This window comes from Podarcis liolepis, assembly GCF_965112155.1.
Source record: "Podarcis liolepis genome assembly, chromosome: 2".
Taxonomy (NCBI): Eukaryota; Metazoa; Chordata; class Lepidosauria; order Squamata; family Lacertidae; genus Podarcis; species Podarcis liolepis.
The window spans coordinates 15112621-15128352 of NC_139555.1; the positions used below are offsets into that span (position 1 = coordinate 15112621).

General features: G+C 47.0%; 1 protein-coding gene across 19 annotated transcripts in view; it reads right to left on the reverse strand.

Moving 5' to 3' along the window:
• BAZ2A (bromodomain adjacent to zinc finger domain 2A) overlaps positions 1 to 15732 on the reverse strand; it is a 64332-nt gene that overhangs the window by 35185 nt on the left and 13415 nt on the right. For 5 of the 19 annotated variants that reach the window (XM_083489797.1, XM_083489806.1, XM_083489794.1 and 2 more), the window contains exon 2: positions 268 to 405. In XM_083489797.1, coding sequence (XP_083345923.1) covers positions 268 to 403 — 136 coding nt within the window. In that variant the 5' untranslated portion in view covers positions 404 to 405. Of the gene's footprint in view, positions 1 to 267; positions 406 to 906; positions 3077 to 7181; positions 7826 to 8008; positions 9018 to 15732 lie in introns of those variants that run through there. The other 14 variants (XR_014522588.1, XM_083489795.1, XM_083489793.1 and 11 more) reach the window with 9 other exon arrangements.

Below are 15732 nucleotides of genomic sequence, written 5' to 3' on the forward strand. Positions count from 1 at the left end.
ATATCCAGTTGTGCTTTCACAGTGGCCTGTGAGAATACACACAACTTTGCCTGTTGCTGTGGTATTCAAATTCCTTACACTCCTCCTGAGGCACAACCATCATCCACACAGTTCTCCTTACCATTCTGCAAAGAGATACTCAGAAAAGAAGTGGAACCTCAATCTATAAAGGCAAGGGCTAGCAGTGTTTGCTATAAGACCATGTATGATCAATGCTGATGCCTGTCACTAAGGTCAAAAGACCCAGGTCCATTGCCCCATACTTACTTTTCCCTTGCTGAGGGAAGTTCATGGGAGATCCATTTGTGTAGACATTGTCCCCTGAGGAAGGCGCAGGTTTCTGTCCTGAGGCAGCAGGTGAAGAGGGAAGGCCAGTGAAATTAAAATGGTTGTTCGCCTCCATTTCTAAGGAGAAAAGAAAATGCAAAAGATGCAACAGAAAGTTAGTCATTACATAGATGCTGCTTTTCACAGGCAGCAGTGAAAAAATCCTCCAACATAACATGTTAGCCAGTGACTGAACAAAAGATACCAAGACATTTAGTGTTTTATCACATCTTATCCCAATAATCCTTAGAACAAGATACAGTGGTACATTGGTTTACAACCATAATCCATTCCAGAGGTCCATTTGTAAACCAAAACAGGTTGTAACCCAAGGCCCACGTTCGCCAATGGAGCCTCCAAATTTTTTTTGTTCGTAATCCAAAAAAAAAAAGAGGGGGGGTTGTAATCCAAAAAAAGGTTGCAAACTGGGACATGCACTTCCAGGCTTGATGTGTTTGTAATCTAAAACATATGCAAACCAGACTGTTTGCAAACCAAGGTACCACTGTATTGTAAGGTAAAACAATACTATAATCCCCATATTGCAAATGGGGGGCAGGCTGAGAGAGAATGGCTTACCTATGGCCAGCCAGGTGGTGCACTAGTGATTTCCTGGCTGACACCTCAGTCTTGCAGCTACTATGGTACACTAGCTCTCAAAATTAGCAAGCAGGGCAGATGCTATACCAATAGGACAGATAGTTTAATGTCCATATATTTAAAGCCATTGTGTCCCTTTTGATAAAACCCAGGCTTTCATCAGAAACTGTGCAACTAAGTTCACCATTGACTGATTGATCTCTGCCTCTTAGGAGAAAGGGAAATGTCCCCAAACACACAATGTAAGTCCTCACATTGAAATCCTTATAAGAAAAATATACCGTATTTTTCCATCTATAAGACACCCCCATGTATAAGCCCCCTATTTTGGGGGACTCAGATTTAAGAAAATGGGGGGAGACGGCCCAGAGTATAAGACGCCCCCTAATTTTTTACATTATTTTTTAGGGGGGAAACCTAGTCTTATACATAGAAAAATACGGTATGTCATGAGGTGACCAGCAGCAACTATTTCAACTTATCTTGAATGGGGAAAGTTCAGCCAGGGGTTCTGAAATCCACTCAGGCACTCCATTCTAATAGCAGAATCTATTTAAACACATTTCTTTTGCAAGCTTCAGGGTTACTCTCACTCAGCTATCAAATAGCAGCATGTCCACAGGATGGTTCTTAATATGTAGTTATAAAGTCCACTTGCCACACAAATAGGCCCCTAAAATGCTTTCCTTGAAGAGGAAACCTAAGGACCAAACAGTTTTGGAAAAGTGATTAAAAGGCTCCATTACTACTGAGAAAGAGGGATTCAGTGTATTAATGCAGAGCCGTTCCTGTTTTAAAAACATTTTACTGAGCAGGCTGACTGCAAAGTCCCTGCTCCTTCCATGGCTTTCTAGGCCTCATGCACTGCAAAGTAGTATGTGAAAATTCCTCATCAGATGATGCAAGCTTTACCAAAGCATCACCGCCCCCGCCTAGCTAGTCATTTTCTCATTCCACAGGGATGCAGATGAACTTTCGCCTCTCTGCAGCTCTGGGAAAAAGCCACCATTTCCTGTTACAGAAATTAATGCACTAAATAGATGCACTGTTCAAAGAAACTGGATGAAAATAAAGCAGAGGGCATAATCTCTTGGCATGGGGCCTAGTCCATTCCCTGCATGTCCAGTGGGACATCTGTGGCTCCCAAACATGGCATTCCTACCAGCTTCAAGCAGGACCTTTCCCTCCCCACCCCTTTGAAATAGAAGACTAAAGAGAAAATGCTCAAGGCAGGTCTGGACAGCTGCCAAGGAAGGCAACACATGGATGAATGAATGAGGATGGAGTTCAAGCTACAGATTCAGACCAGTCTGACAATATACATCTTCTGCATAAGTAAGCACGTACATCACAATAAGTCACCAAGGAAACTTCCTTACTAAAATAATTACGGCAGCCACAGTTTTTATTACATCTTGAATCCAGAAGCTCTGCCATGAAGCCTCACTATTAAATAATACTTCTTCCACTCAAAGCTCAGAACAAACTTCAACAAACCTTTAATATGGTGTGGCATCCTATATATATATAAGAGTATGAACAGTAGAAAGAGATGACACTTGCACTTGGGCAACTCCTATGGAATAACCTAATATTAGGATACCCCTCAAAAATAATGATGGCACAGGTCCATTTACTTAACAGGAGAGATGACACCAACCCTCTCAAACAGTTCACAGTCTGAGAACAAACACATTAAAAGGAAAGTCATGGGTATCTTTCCTCCCCCTCCTGTATTTGCTATTTGTTTCAAAAGTTTTACTGAACCTAGTGCCTACTTCATAAATTATGGCACTAAGAACAGGTGCCCATCCTGTGTGCCTCCTCAATACAGAACCAATACAGTGGTACCTCGGTTTACGAACTTAATCCGTTCTGGAAGTCCATTCTTAAACCAAAACTGTTCTTAAACAGAAGTGTGCTTTTCCTAATGAGGCCTCCCGTCGCCGGTGCCCTTCCACTGTTTGGATTCCATTCTTAGACCGAGGTAAAGTTCACAAGCCGGGACACTACTTCCGGTTTATGGAGTTCGTAAACCGAATCATTTGTAAACAGGACTGTTCTTAAACCGAGGTACCACTGTACCAGGAATTACCTGTTATGGTCAATGAACTGTCAAACCCCTCACACTGCTTATATGAAGGCTGCTGTGCCATAAGCATACAGTGAACATTAAGAATGACAGATAAAAGCTATATGGGGGGGACGGGACAAAAGGGAAAATAATTGAAAGACTTTTAAGAAGAAAGCTACAGAGAAGAGGACAAAAACCACCTAGCACATTCCAGAGAAATTTCCCCCTGCTACTGTAGTAGTAGGGACGCGGGTGGCGCTGTGGGTTAAACCTCAGTGCCTAGGGCTTGCCGATCGTATGGTCGGCGGTTCGAATCCCCGCAGCAGGGTGAGCTCCCGTCTTTCGGTCCCAGCTCCTGCCCACCTAGCAGTTCGAAAGCACTCTTAAGTGCAAGTAGATAAATAGGTACCGCTTTATAGCGGGAAGGTAAACGGCGTTTCCGTGTGCTGTGCTGGTGCAGGCTCGCCAGAGCAGCTTCGTCACGCTGGCCACGTGACCCGGAAGTGTCTCCGGACAGCGCTGGCCCCCGGCCTCTGAAGCGAGATGGGTGCACAACCCCAGAGTCGGTCACGACTGGCCCGTACGGGCAGGGGTACCTTTACCTTACTGTAGTAGTGGTTGAAAGAGAGCTAAGCAGTAGGGTGTGGGCTCCTCCTCTCTAGGCATGTGCATTCCTTCTGAGGGGTGGGCTCCATAGCCATAAAAGTTGTAGCCTTAACTCTAGAAGCGTCTCAATATTGCTTAAAACATACACCGTACCCCCCATCTGTATGCTTGGACAGAAAACATGAAGAACAGCACCTTTCCAAATGCCCTTGCACAGGGACAGAGCTTAGAAATGCTTCACTGCCAGGAAGAAAAGTGCTAGTGACCAAAATGTAAAGTCAAAAAGTCATTTAGAGAGAAAAAAACAGAATGCAGAGCTGCTTCTTTTTCAGAATCTTTACTTCTGCCAAGCTGACATACTTAGATAATTGACCAGGTCAAAATCAATCACCCTGCCCTTTTCTCCCCAGGAAGTAATCATTGTCAAAATCAAATTTATGTACCCAAACCAGGTGTAAAAATAAATAAACTAAATGTTAATGAAATACGCATTTCATCCATAGCTTCTGCTTCACTGCTTCAATCTCCCTCACATCACAAAGCTTCTCTCTCCCACACACACCTCTATTACTGCAATGTCATGCCAAGCTCCACCACCTAAACTGCAAGGCTTCTGTAGCTGCAGAGATGGGGGTGGGGAAAGCCTTCTACTAATAGCAGCAGGGAAAATGCCTTTCCCTCAACTCAATATGCACTGTCAGGAATCATCTCTGCAACGCACTAAGGCCACTATTCCACTTGCTGTTCCCCTTTCAAAAAGCAATGGATCCTACCCTGACAGTGCACAGCAGCTGAGTTGAACCATAAAATTACTGTGAATATCCCTTTAAGGGCCAGGGTAGTAGCAGAAAAGGCAGCTGCTGCTCCAGCACAGGGACAAGCAGAGCTGGAGCTGAGGTGAAGTGAAGTGAAGTGCTGGGAAGGCCTTGTAATTAAAGGGGAAGGCGGAATGGTTTGTTAGGAAAGAAGCCAAGCAAAATGGATGAATTAATTGCAGCCAACAAGAACGACAGAAACAGTTTAAAGGGAAGGGGTGTGGTTTGACAGGAGCTGCACATGCCAGAATAACACAGAACAGCTGATATAGACAGAGGTCCTATTTGTAAATATCTCAGACCTACGTCTCTCATGTGATCCCAGCAGAAGCAGATGTTTCAAATGTATGAAAAGGATGGGAGCAGGGAATCCTATAGCCTGAGAAAGTGGCAAAGGATGAAACCATAGTCGTTCATTTCTCCCCGTGGGCAGGGCAAGTAGTTAATAGTATGTACAGATGGGTTACAGCCTTGTCGAGTCAGGGCCTCTTCTGTTTTTAACTATTCTTAGTGAATGGGTGTGGAGTTTGATGCATGCTCATGCTCTCCAGCCACAGAAATGAAACACTCCTGTCCTAATCATAAAATAAGACCTCCTGTCCTAAGCTGTCAAAATGTGCTTCAGACAATGTGGTCAGTCCTGCTTTGAAAGTCCTACCTCCATACTTCACCATAAAATGCTCTTTTTGCCCTAGCAGAAAGTAACAACAAAAACCTTGATTTATTTTTTTTACTCACATAAGTACTTCTCATGTAGAATTTCTTTTTCTTTTTACAGTAACGTATTTGTAAGACTACAAATTGGGAACAGGAGTTAAATTAGATGCACTATCTTATTAAAGTTTTCTTTTTATGAAAGAGGGAGGTCCTGGGTATGTTATGACACTTGTGAAAGATTACAATTGGCTGAGGCCAAGAAGAATCTAGAACCTTTTAACCAGTAACTGTTTTTCAGTTGTTGAGGACTGCCAAGTTCTATATCTGTGCAATGCAACCAAGCCCCTGTAAACACAAAAATGTCTTAAAAGGTATGGGGAGCCTGTGGCTCTCTTGATGTTGTTCAACTCTGGCTCCTATCAACCCCGGGGCAGCATGGACAGCATTTAAGGATGAAGAGAGTTGTAGATCAACAACTTTAGGAAGGTCACAAGCCATGCCCCACCATCTGTGCTTTAAAATATAGGCCACGTGATTTAATTTGCAGGAAATCAAAGATGAAAAGGGATCATGGATAGACTTCTTTTAGGAAGGCTGCCATAATTTACCTCTAAATGACAATATATCTGTTAGTAACCTTACACTGTTTGGTTTTCCATGGTTATGTTGCTTCACTTGAAATCCAACAAAAAGGAAAGGGAGAATGCTCTGTGAATGCAACCAAGAATGACCCACTAACAAATACCTCAGGATAAATGGCAAATCATAAAATAAGTGTATACTTGAGAACTATATGTAAGTGTGACACGTGTGAAGATTATTTGTGGGGCATAGGAATTTGTTCATTTCTCCCCCCCACAAAGAAAAATATAGTCCTACACCCCCCCCCAAAGGTCTGAGGGACAGTGGACTGGCCCCCTGCTGAAAAAGTTTGCTGACCCCTGCTTTGTAGCTTCCCGTTTTGCTAAGTTAGAATACATATGACTGCCTCTTTAAATTCCATGTAACTTTAAAAAGAAGGTGGTGATAACCCTAAACTACAGGATCTTGTGCCAACTGGCTGCTGGGGAATAGGGCTAATCTAGCCAAGGAGTTTAGGGAAAGCCAGAAACAGAAACCAAATCTGATTAAAAAGGACATTTCAGAAAGCAACAAACACAGCTGCCATTTCCCGGCCAGTTCCTGCAAGGTTGGGGGAGGGAGCAGAGGAAAGAGGGCTGTTTGCATCAAGATGCTGTAAGCAGGGGAAGAGACAGCTCTGGTCTCCCACTCACCTCGCTGCCAGTCACGGGGGATTCCCTATGCCCACATCCCACTTCCACACATACACAAAGGGCTCTCTCAGCCCTAACCATCATCCAGTCAAACCACATTTGCAGCCTCCCTCATGGTACTAAGATCTTGGCCTCTCAACTTCCGAAATACATGGAAGACTGCCATCAGAAATTGCCCCATACCACCTACATACAAATAACACTTCCTGTACACATGCTAAACCACCAGTATCAGAAACAATCTTTGAAGGGGACCCACAGTAACTAGAAAATCCTTCCGGTGTCCAATATGAAAACTAGGGCAAACCCAAATTTCGGAGCCATAATCCCAGATTATAATCTCCATCCACAAAGCAGAATTCCTGGGTTTTCTTCCACAGACTTATCAAAAAGGCATTTCTGTCTCCAAACACCAGCCCTGTTCAGGATATTAATGACTTGTGTATGTGCTAATAAGATTCCCAGGTACCTGCATCCTTGTTTACAAACCATTCTCTCCATAAGCGGCATCACCAAATTTAGAGATCCCTAAAGGGAAGCCAGGATTCCCGGGTCACGTCCCTACTCCCAGGAAGGGAGCGACCTTTTCTCGTCGATCTAGTGGGATCCTTAGCGAAGCCCACAGATCCCATCTTCCCACAGCCTTATCTCCCCAGACTCAAGGACCTGCAGCCCTCCTCGCCGCCATGGAAGAAGAGCTGGAGCCCAGGGAGCGGCCGCGCAAAACCGACCGCCCCTCTCTCCAGGCCAACTAAGGGCACCCGACAAAACACTCAGGGCGCCTTTCCCCCAACTTCCAAGTGGAGTTAAAACACATCCAATTCCCACCTCCTATACACTAAGCCACAACGCCAACGCCAACGCCGCCATTCTTCTCCGGGAGCAAAACCCCAAACGTTTCCAGCCCAAAGGCCAGGCCTTGCCCTTCTTCAGTTCGCCTGCGGAGGTGAGCGAAGCGGCGGCCACGCTCCCCTCGCTCGACGCTGCCGCTACCGGGACTCGCCAGCCTCCTCCTCCCCCTCGACTACCGCGCCATGCCGGGCTGGGGAAGACGGGAGCCCCGCCGCATCGCCGTGAGGGCGAGAGCCGGTGCCCCGCGGGGCCTGCTCCCAACTCCAGCCCGTCGTCGTCGTCGTCGTCCCCACACGACTCCTGAGAGAAGTTGGCGCGGCGCTTCGAACACGCGCAGCCCCCGGGAGGCGTTATGTCTTCGGCAACGGGCTTCTCCTCCCCCACCGAAGGAGCCTCTTTTCTCCTCAGGGCTTTTGGGGTGGGGGGGAGGGGAAGAGGAGGAGGAGGAGGCCCCCTGTCTCACCCCAAAGCGGGAGGGCTTCGTGTCCTCCCTCACACTCCCTCGCCTTCCTCTCCTGACTAGGCCTTCGCCCCTCACTTCGGGAGAGCGGAATGAGGGAAACCAACCGCCGCCGGCCGCCCTCCCCCACCTACGATGAAACTTGCTTCGCTCCCTCCCCCCCCCCCACCTCACAACGACTCGGGCCAAACTTCTCTCGGCTCCCCCTCAGGGGCCACGTCTTTCTCATACGTCTTCCCCCCCCCCCGCCGTCCGCATTTTGGTTCAGCCCCACGCATTACTCTCTCTTTCCTCACCCCACCCCCACCCCTCGCGCGCGCACCTCACACTCCGGACGCCTCACCTGAGGGAGGTGTCAGCCGGCTCTTCACATGGCCCCGCCGCGCTGAGGGAAAGGTCGGACCCCGCGCCGCAGCATGGCCTGCGGGAAAGGGTGGGCGGCGGCGACGGCGGTCACCGGCTGAGGCTGGTGCGAGGGGAGGAGGGTGGCGCAGGCCGAAGCCGCACCAGGCGAGGCCGTCGTCGTCGTCGTCTCTGGCCAGGAAGCCGAGCTCAGCCAACGAACGAGCGAAGGAGCGAGCGCCGGGGCGAGCGTCGTCGGCTGAGGCGCCTCGCCGCCGGGTCCTAGCGCCCCACCGTCTGCGCCGCCGTGACCGCGCCAAGGCTTGACCCGGCAAACACCGCCGCTGAGGAGAGGAAGGGGAGGGGGAGCGAGCGGGGTTCCTCGGCGGGAGACCCTCCAAATAAACAAACCCGTAACCAGATGCACAAAGGCGTAGCGGGTAAAGTTGGCTGCGGAAGCGGAGGGAAAGCCCTGCAAAAGGAGTGGTTGGAATTGGAGAAAAAGACCTCTTCCTCTTCTGACACCGTGCAACTCAGCTCCGGGCGACAGGGATGCCCACGTTTCGTATGGAAGAGGAGGATCAGGGTTCGATTCCCGGCCTCTCCAGTAGGGTTGGGAAAGAAGAAGAGCCTCCTGCCTTCGACTATCTCAAGGGCTGGCCACGTGGGGAAAGGTAACGAGCTTGTTGTCTCCTGCTCTTCTCGAGGGTAGGACTCGAACCCGCGGCTCCAAGTTGCAAGGAAGGAGAGAGGATACCAGGAAGAACTTTCTGGCAGGAAGATCTGTTGGACAGTGGAATGGTCTGCCACGGGAGGTTGTGGGCTCTCCTTCCTTGGAGGTTATAAAGCAAGAGGTTGGGTGGCCAACAGTCATGGATGCTTTAGCTGAGATTCCTGCTTTGCAGTGGGTTGGACTAGATGACCCTCCGGGGTCTGCAAAATCTACAATTCTATGAAACCCTGCGGAGAGCCATTGCCACTCGGAGGAGCAGGCAAAACCAACCAACCAGGCCTGGCTCAGTACAGTGGTACCTCAGGTAACATATGCTTCAGGTTACATACGCTTCAGGTTACAGACTCCTCTAACCCAGAAATAGTGCTTCAGGAAGAACTTTGCTTCAGGATAAGAACAGAAATTGTGCTCCGGCAGCACAGCAGCAGCAGGAGGCCCCATTAGCTAAAGTGGTGCTTCAGGTTAAGAACAGTTTCAGGTTAAGAACGGACCTCCGGAACGAATTAAGTACTTAACTAAGGTACTACTGTATATGGTTGCTTCCTCCTGCCCTTTGAAAATGTCTTATCCTTCAAGTCAGGGGTGGCTAACCCCTGTTCCTGAGCTGCAATACTAGACCCCCCAGGGCAAGGGAGTAAATGGGATGGGGTGATGGGAGTTGTAGTCCAGCAACATCTGGAGGGCAACAAGTGAGCCACCCTTGAGCTGAATGCACACCATATGTTTAAAGAATCCTAGGTACTGTTGCTCACCCCTCATAGAGCTACAATTCCCAGCACCCTTAACAAACTACAGTTCCCAGGATTTCTTGGGGTGAGTGTCCTTTAAATGTATGATATGTACACAAGCTTGATTTAAGCATTTGTATGCCACCTTTCTGGGCTAGCGTCCTCTCATTCCATGCTAGGGTGGGACGGGAGCGGTTAAGGATAGGCACACTGTACCTGCTCTGAGTGTCTACCTATACAGGTTTGCCGTCTGCATTCACATTACTTGGTGAACAACACAGCAGCTGTTGCAATGATTTGCATGTGTGAGTGAACCATCACTGGTTAAACGCTACTCATATATATACTTCAAACACAGCAATCTTGGTGCAGAGGCTAGACTAGAGGGTTGGCTTTTTCAGAACCCAAACCTGGCCTTGAACTCTAGCTTGGGATTAACCTAATGCAAATGTGCTTTATGGGGATAAAAACAGGGAGAAGCCATTTAAACACTAAAGATACGGTTGCAAATCAAACTGTCAAATGATGGGAAAGCAAATGATGTGCTCCAGCTCTCAGTTTCTCTCTGTTGTTAACTTCACCTGTTCAACGGCCACATCCTGGCATTCTGTAAACAAGTTTCAGGGCAAAACCCTAGTTTGATGTGGAGAGTCTACAGCAGGGGTGGGGAACACGTAGTCCACATTGGTGGTCTCCAGCTCCTAGCACGCATGCGTAATTGTCAGGTTTAGTGAGAATTAAAGCCCACAGGTTCCTCATTTCTGGTCTAGTTGAGAGGGAGGAGCAGTGATTTTTAATTTTTTTGAGTGAGGCATGGTTGATGGAGGGGGACAATGCTAAAGCAATGAGGGAGGGAGAGCCTGATTACATGACAATAGTAGCTTCTCATTTTTTAGATGTATGACTGTGGGATTTGTGTCAGCATGGACAGTGGCTAGGAAGATGGGAGTAAGGATGTTGCAGTGTAGAAGGCTCATATTGCTGCTGTGTTGTTGCTGCTGGAATGGCATTTACTAGAATTGTGGTCACCTAGTGGCAAGTGGCAAGACTCTTGAGAGTCCCATGGACTGCAAGAAGATCAAACCTCTCCATTCTTAAGGAAATCAGCCCTGAGTGCTCACTGGAAGGGAAGATCCTGAAAGCTGAGGCTCCAATACTTTGGCCACCTCATGAGAAGAGAAGACTCCCTGGAAAAGATCCTGATGTTGGGAAAGATGGCGGGCACAAGGAGAAGGGGACGACAGAGGACAAGATGGTTGGATAGTCTTCTCGAAGCTACCAGCCTGAGTTTGACCAAACTGCGGGAGGCAGTGGAAGACAGGAGGGCCTGGCGTGCTCTGGTCCATGGGGTCAGGAAGAGTCAGACACGACTAAACAACAACAAATGCCGACCAACACTAAAGAAAGATTCCTTAATTCAAAGGAGCAAGAAGAATAAAAGGAAGATGGTTGATACTTATAAAATTAGAGGAATGACCCAGCTCCTTGTTTTGCCCACAGATGGCAACAAAGGGAGATAGATTAATTAATTAAATTTACAGCCCACCTTTCCTTGATACCAATACCAGGGCAGGTCACACTCCAAAATAAATTACAACAACCAAGTCAATTAAAAAGCAAATTCATCAAAATACAAAACAGGTGCAGCTAAAAAACCAACAACCCAGCGAAGGCTAAAATGATCACCCACTAAAGAGTTAAGATAATTAAGATACCCGAGCAAACAAATGCTGTGAATTGACACAATAGCAATGTCAGCACCTGTTGTACTTGTGACCAGGGCATTCCACAGACCATGGAGAAGGTTCCACCTCTTAAGGCACATGGGAAAGAGCCTCCTTAAAGCAAAGAGTGGGGGGTGTCACAAGGGAAGGCATGCTTTTCAATGCCATTGCACTGAAATAAATGGGAGACTCTCGTGTGGGAGGGTAGAAAGAAAGCCAGAGAGAGCCCAGGATGAGAACCTTTGACTGCTAAGAGACCTATTTCTGGGGTCATTGTGGAAATATAGAAATGGGTGTTAAACAACTTGCCAGACAATCTGCAAGATGGAAGTGTAGTGACAGGTCGTTCAGCAGAGGCACGTGAGGGATGTTCCTATAAAAAAACTGATGGAGGAAAGAAATTCCACAAGATAGGCCTTTTGATACCAGGAGGATGAAGGCGTAGTTACCAAGTTACAGGGGTCAGCACCCTGAGTCCAAAAAAACAATACAATGAGGAAGAATTTCTGTAGGCTGGTGATGGAGCACGCTACATATTATTAGTTCTTTGGGCTGACTCTTCAGCTCAGGAGTTATAACATTATCTTCTGCTGCCCTATAAGTGCCATCTCTGGATGTGACCAAGAAAAATAAAGTTTATGTGCCTATCTCCCCTAAAATGTACACTCACCATGGGCTTGGGAGTTCCATCAGCATATATTTGTCTGAGCACACTTTTCTAAAAGTGAATGAGGTATTATTTGTTCCACTCCTCTCACTACACTGGTGTATATGATGTTCCTCATACTTTTTTTTTTTAACGTGCCTTTGCTGCTTTGTGTGCCCACTGTGACATTTAAAAAAAATTCCTTCCAGTAGCACCTTAAAGACCAACTAAGTTAGTTCTTGGTATGAGCTTTCGTGTGCATGCACACTTCTTCAGATACAATGTGTATCTGAAGAAGTGTGCATGCACACGAAAGCTCATACCAAGAACTAACTTAGTTGGTCTTTAAGGCGCTACTGGAAGGATTTTTTTTATTTTGACTATGGCAGACCAACACGGCTACCTATCTGTAACTGTGACATTTTAGTTAGTCCTAATAAAGGCAAGTGACTTTATTTTAGACGAACATTTTATACTGGTGAAAAATGACATGTATCAAACTGTAGCTGTGGGAAAGACATATGGGGGAAAGTGTCTAAATTTCGTGCTACGAAAGGTCAAGTCTCTCAACCATGTGCAATTTCCTCCAATATGTTTTTGGTTTTCCTTTCTTTTCTTTTTTGGCTGCTTATATCCCCTTAGTGCTTCAACCTTTTGAAGAGTGTGTGTGTGTGTGTGTGTGTGTGTGTGTGTGTGTGTGTGTGCTGCTTTAAAGCAAATGATGGAGCTAAACGTCCCCTACTGAGTTCCAAGTTACTGAAGACTTGATAGCCCCAATCGCAATTTTGTGGGCGGTTGCTTCACTTCATGGCACTCTGATCTGTATAGTTCTAGGATTAACACAACTCACAGGCTGAAGTGCTAGCAAATCTTTCAGGGCTGGTATACTCTGAACAGCTTCTGACAAGCCCGCACAACGGAAGATGCGTATGTTGGGCCTTCAAAGCTGCGCTGCTCTCCCTTGTGCAGATACGCTCCACTCCCTGCCAGCTCTGGCGTTGCAGCACTTGTGGTTATTAGGAGACTGGAGCTGCCAGAGCCCTGCCAGCACCTCCTTCCCTGAGATGCAGAGGCCAGCATCAACAGAGCCCAAAAATTACATCTCTTGTGGCTTAAAGACAAGCTGAGCCAGAGGACATGGGGAAAGACACCAGAGGGCAGATGGAGGACACAGGAAGAACACACACACACACACACACACAATCCCACAAACAACAGAAGAGATTGGTAGAAAAATATATACATCCCTGTGCTCTCGCCCTGCCCAGAAAGGGCAATAGGGAAATCCAGAATTTACAGGGAGCACAGATATTTGGGGAGGGGGGGAGGAATGAGACAGAACAAACCTTCCTCAGTTCCCAATTAGCTCCATTCTGTGCTGAATCCAGGCAGCTGAGTCAGCCAGACGCAGCAAAACAACTCATCATTGTTATCTAGCCTCAGCTCAGCCTCCCACCTCAAAGCGTTGGAAGCCAGTCATTAATTAATCATTGTTTAGGGGTTTGGCTGTGCTCTGCCGAAGGAGAAACTGAGGCACAGATTGCTGCGGTGCGGCCCAGCACTCTCATCAAGGTCTCACGCAGTCAGCAGAAGGAGGGAGACTCCAGGGTCACAGCGCTGCCTGCTCCCTCTTATCACATGCTCACCGTAGCTCTGCAGGCTTTGCTGAAAGTGTCAGTATTTGCAGTCCACTTAAGGCTGGGTGCAAGCCTTTATGGAGAGATCCTTTACCTGCAAATGTGCTGCCCCCTCCGCCACCCACCAAGCAACTTCTACCCCACGAGGCTTTTAAGACAGCCTTTGCCAACTTGTGCCTTCCAGGTGTTTTGGAAGACAACTCACATCAACTCCAGCCATCACAGCTTAAGGGAATCCTACCACATAGGTCCTGGTGCTAATGGATAGTCAAATGAAACATTTGCTGAAGAACACAAAACATCATATTTCTTGGGGCTGGAGAATTAAAAGAGCCCCCTCATTTTATTTTATTTTTTAAAAACCCACAACACACCATCATTCTGTTCCCCGCTTCCACAAAACATGAAGGTGTTAAAAGCGTATTTGCCACTCCAATATTCCAATAAGGAATCCATGCTCTCGAAATCGTAATCCACTAGCAATAAGTTAAAGCTGCCAATAAGGCCCACAGCGTCACCACTGTGAATCAGGCTACCGCAAAGAAAAATAAGCTTGTGGTTTAGGATGTAACCCTAAATACAATTTACCTGGGAGTGAGTCCCATTTTTAACTCAGTGGGACTTGCATAGGATTGCACCGTAAGGGAGAACAGTCAATGTCCCATTGGAATCAACACTGACTTCTTTTTATTAATCTGGATTATACCTGCATCTGTACCATTATGTACTGTCCTATGTATTCTGAACTAAATACATTTGTGAACTATTGTGTAAGATGCCTGATGTGGATGATCAAGTGAAGATCACATATTTGCTGTCTGGATCCAGTAAGTTCATGAGTTGCAAGATTCGCGGTTGCAGCCCCAAAACTGAGAACGTTCATCAATATGGTGGACTGTAAAGACTGATAGGTAATGTAACATAGAAACTTATATACATTAAAATTCAGACCTACACAAATATGTATAACTCGGTTATCACTATTTTAAAGGGTATCTATACATATTCTATGCACAGCATGCATATAATACTCCCCCCCCTTTTTGGTTGCAATGACCAGGATGGTCACAACAACAAATAAACTTTGACTTGATACCCAACATTCCCGCCCCCAAACACGCAATGCAATGCAATCTCATTCAGCTATTAAAGGTAAACCCCATTGAGTTCAATGCTTCTTCCTCCCAGGTAAGTAAGTATAGGATTGCAGTTGCAATTTCATTAAAAGAGAATATGGGGGGGGGGGGGGCTAACTTGCCAGGAAGCCAGGTCATCTGCCAGTTGCTGGATCCTGCTTCTGGGTTTCTGCAAAGGGATCTGTAAGACCAGGATGCTGGACTAGACAGGCCATTGGCTTGATCCATCAGGCTTTTCTAATGTTCTTACAAGCCCCCACCCTTAATGCTGACTAAGTGGTGGCAGACTGTGGCTTCAGTTATGAGGAAAAGACACTCTATGCACACACAAACGTGCCTCTCTTTATTTCATCTCATATTTCGGGACAACCGTGCTGTTGAAAATAAAGGTCAATAGCACAAAAATCCCAGCTCTTAGGCTTAAAATACGATAATTTACAGCCCAAGTCTTTTGGACAGACATGCCATCCAGAGCAATGTTCTCTGGAGATGCAGCACATTCTGGAGTCTTGGTGCTAATGGCAAACAACACAACGTACCCCCAGTCATTCAGACATCACACAGATACAAGGGCACTGTCCTTGTAGGAGGAACACCGAGCCAGTGCCGAGTTCCTAGCTGCACAGGGTTCCTAGCTGTGGGTGGGAAAACAAGGGATATCCAGCCATTTTAGGAATACACGCCTACATGATGTCACCATCCAAATACTTCCTCTCCCATGCAGATAATGTAGTTCTAGCCATGAAAACACAGTGGCTCATCTTCCAGCCTGGGGCCATTCACCACTTGCCACTAATAATCCCAGTCTGCCCAGCACCTCCAGAACCAGACTCCCTGCAGGGGGTGCTGGGATGAACCAGACAGGCCCATTAAAGCAAAAGCAGCCAGCACTCAGATCCCTTTTAACCCAATGAGTGAAGCAAGAGAAATTTGCCTGTCTCCTTTGCTGGAGGCAAAAGTAGGTTATGGAGTGAGTTGCAGAAATCTTCCTGTGTTCTCTAGCTTAGGGTGGGGGATGGAGCAGCTCTGAGAGGCTGGCTGGCTGGCAGAGGGAAACACAAAACAGATGCAGGAGAAAACCCCATCACTTCTCTCCCCCCCCCATACACAAATATATGCCT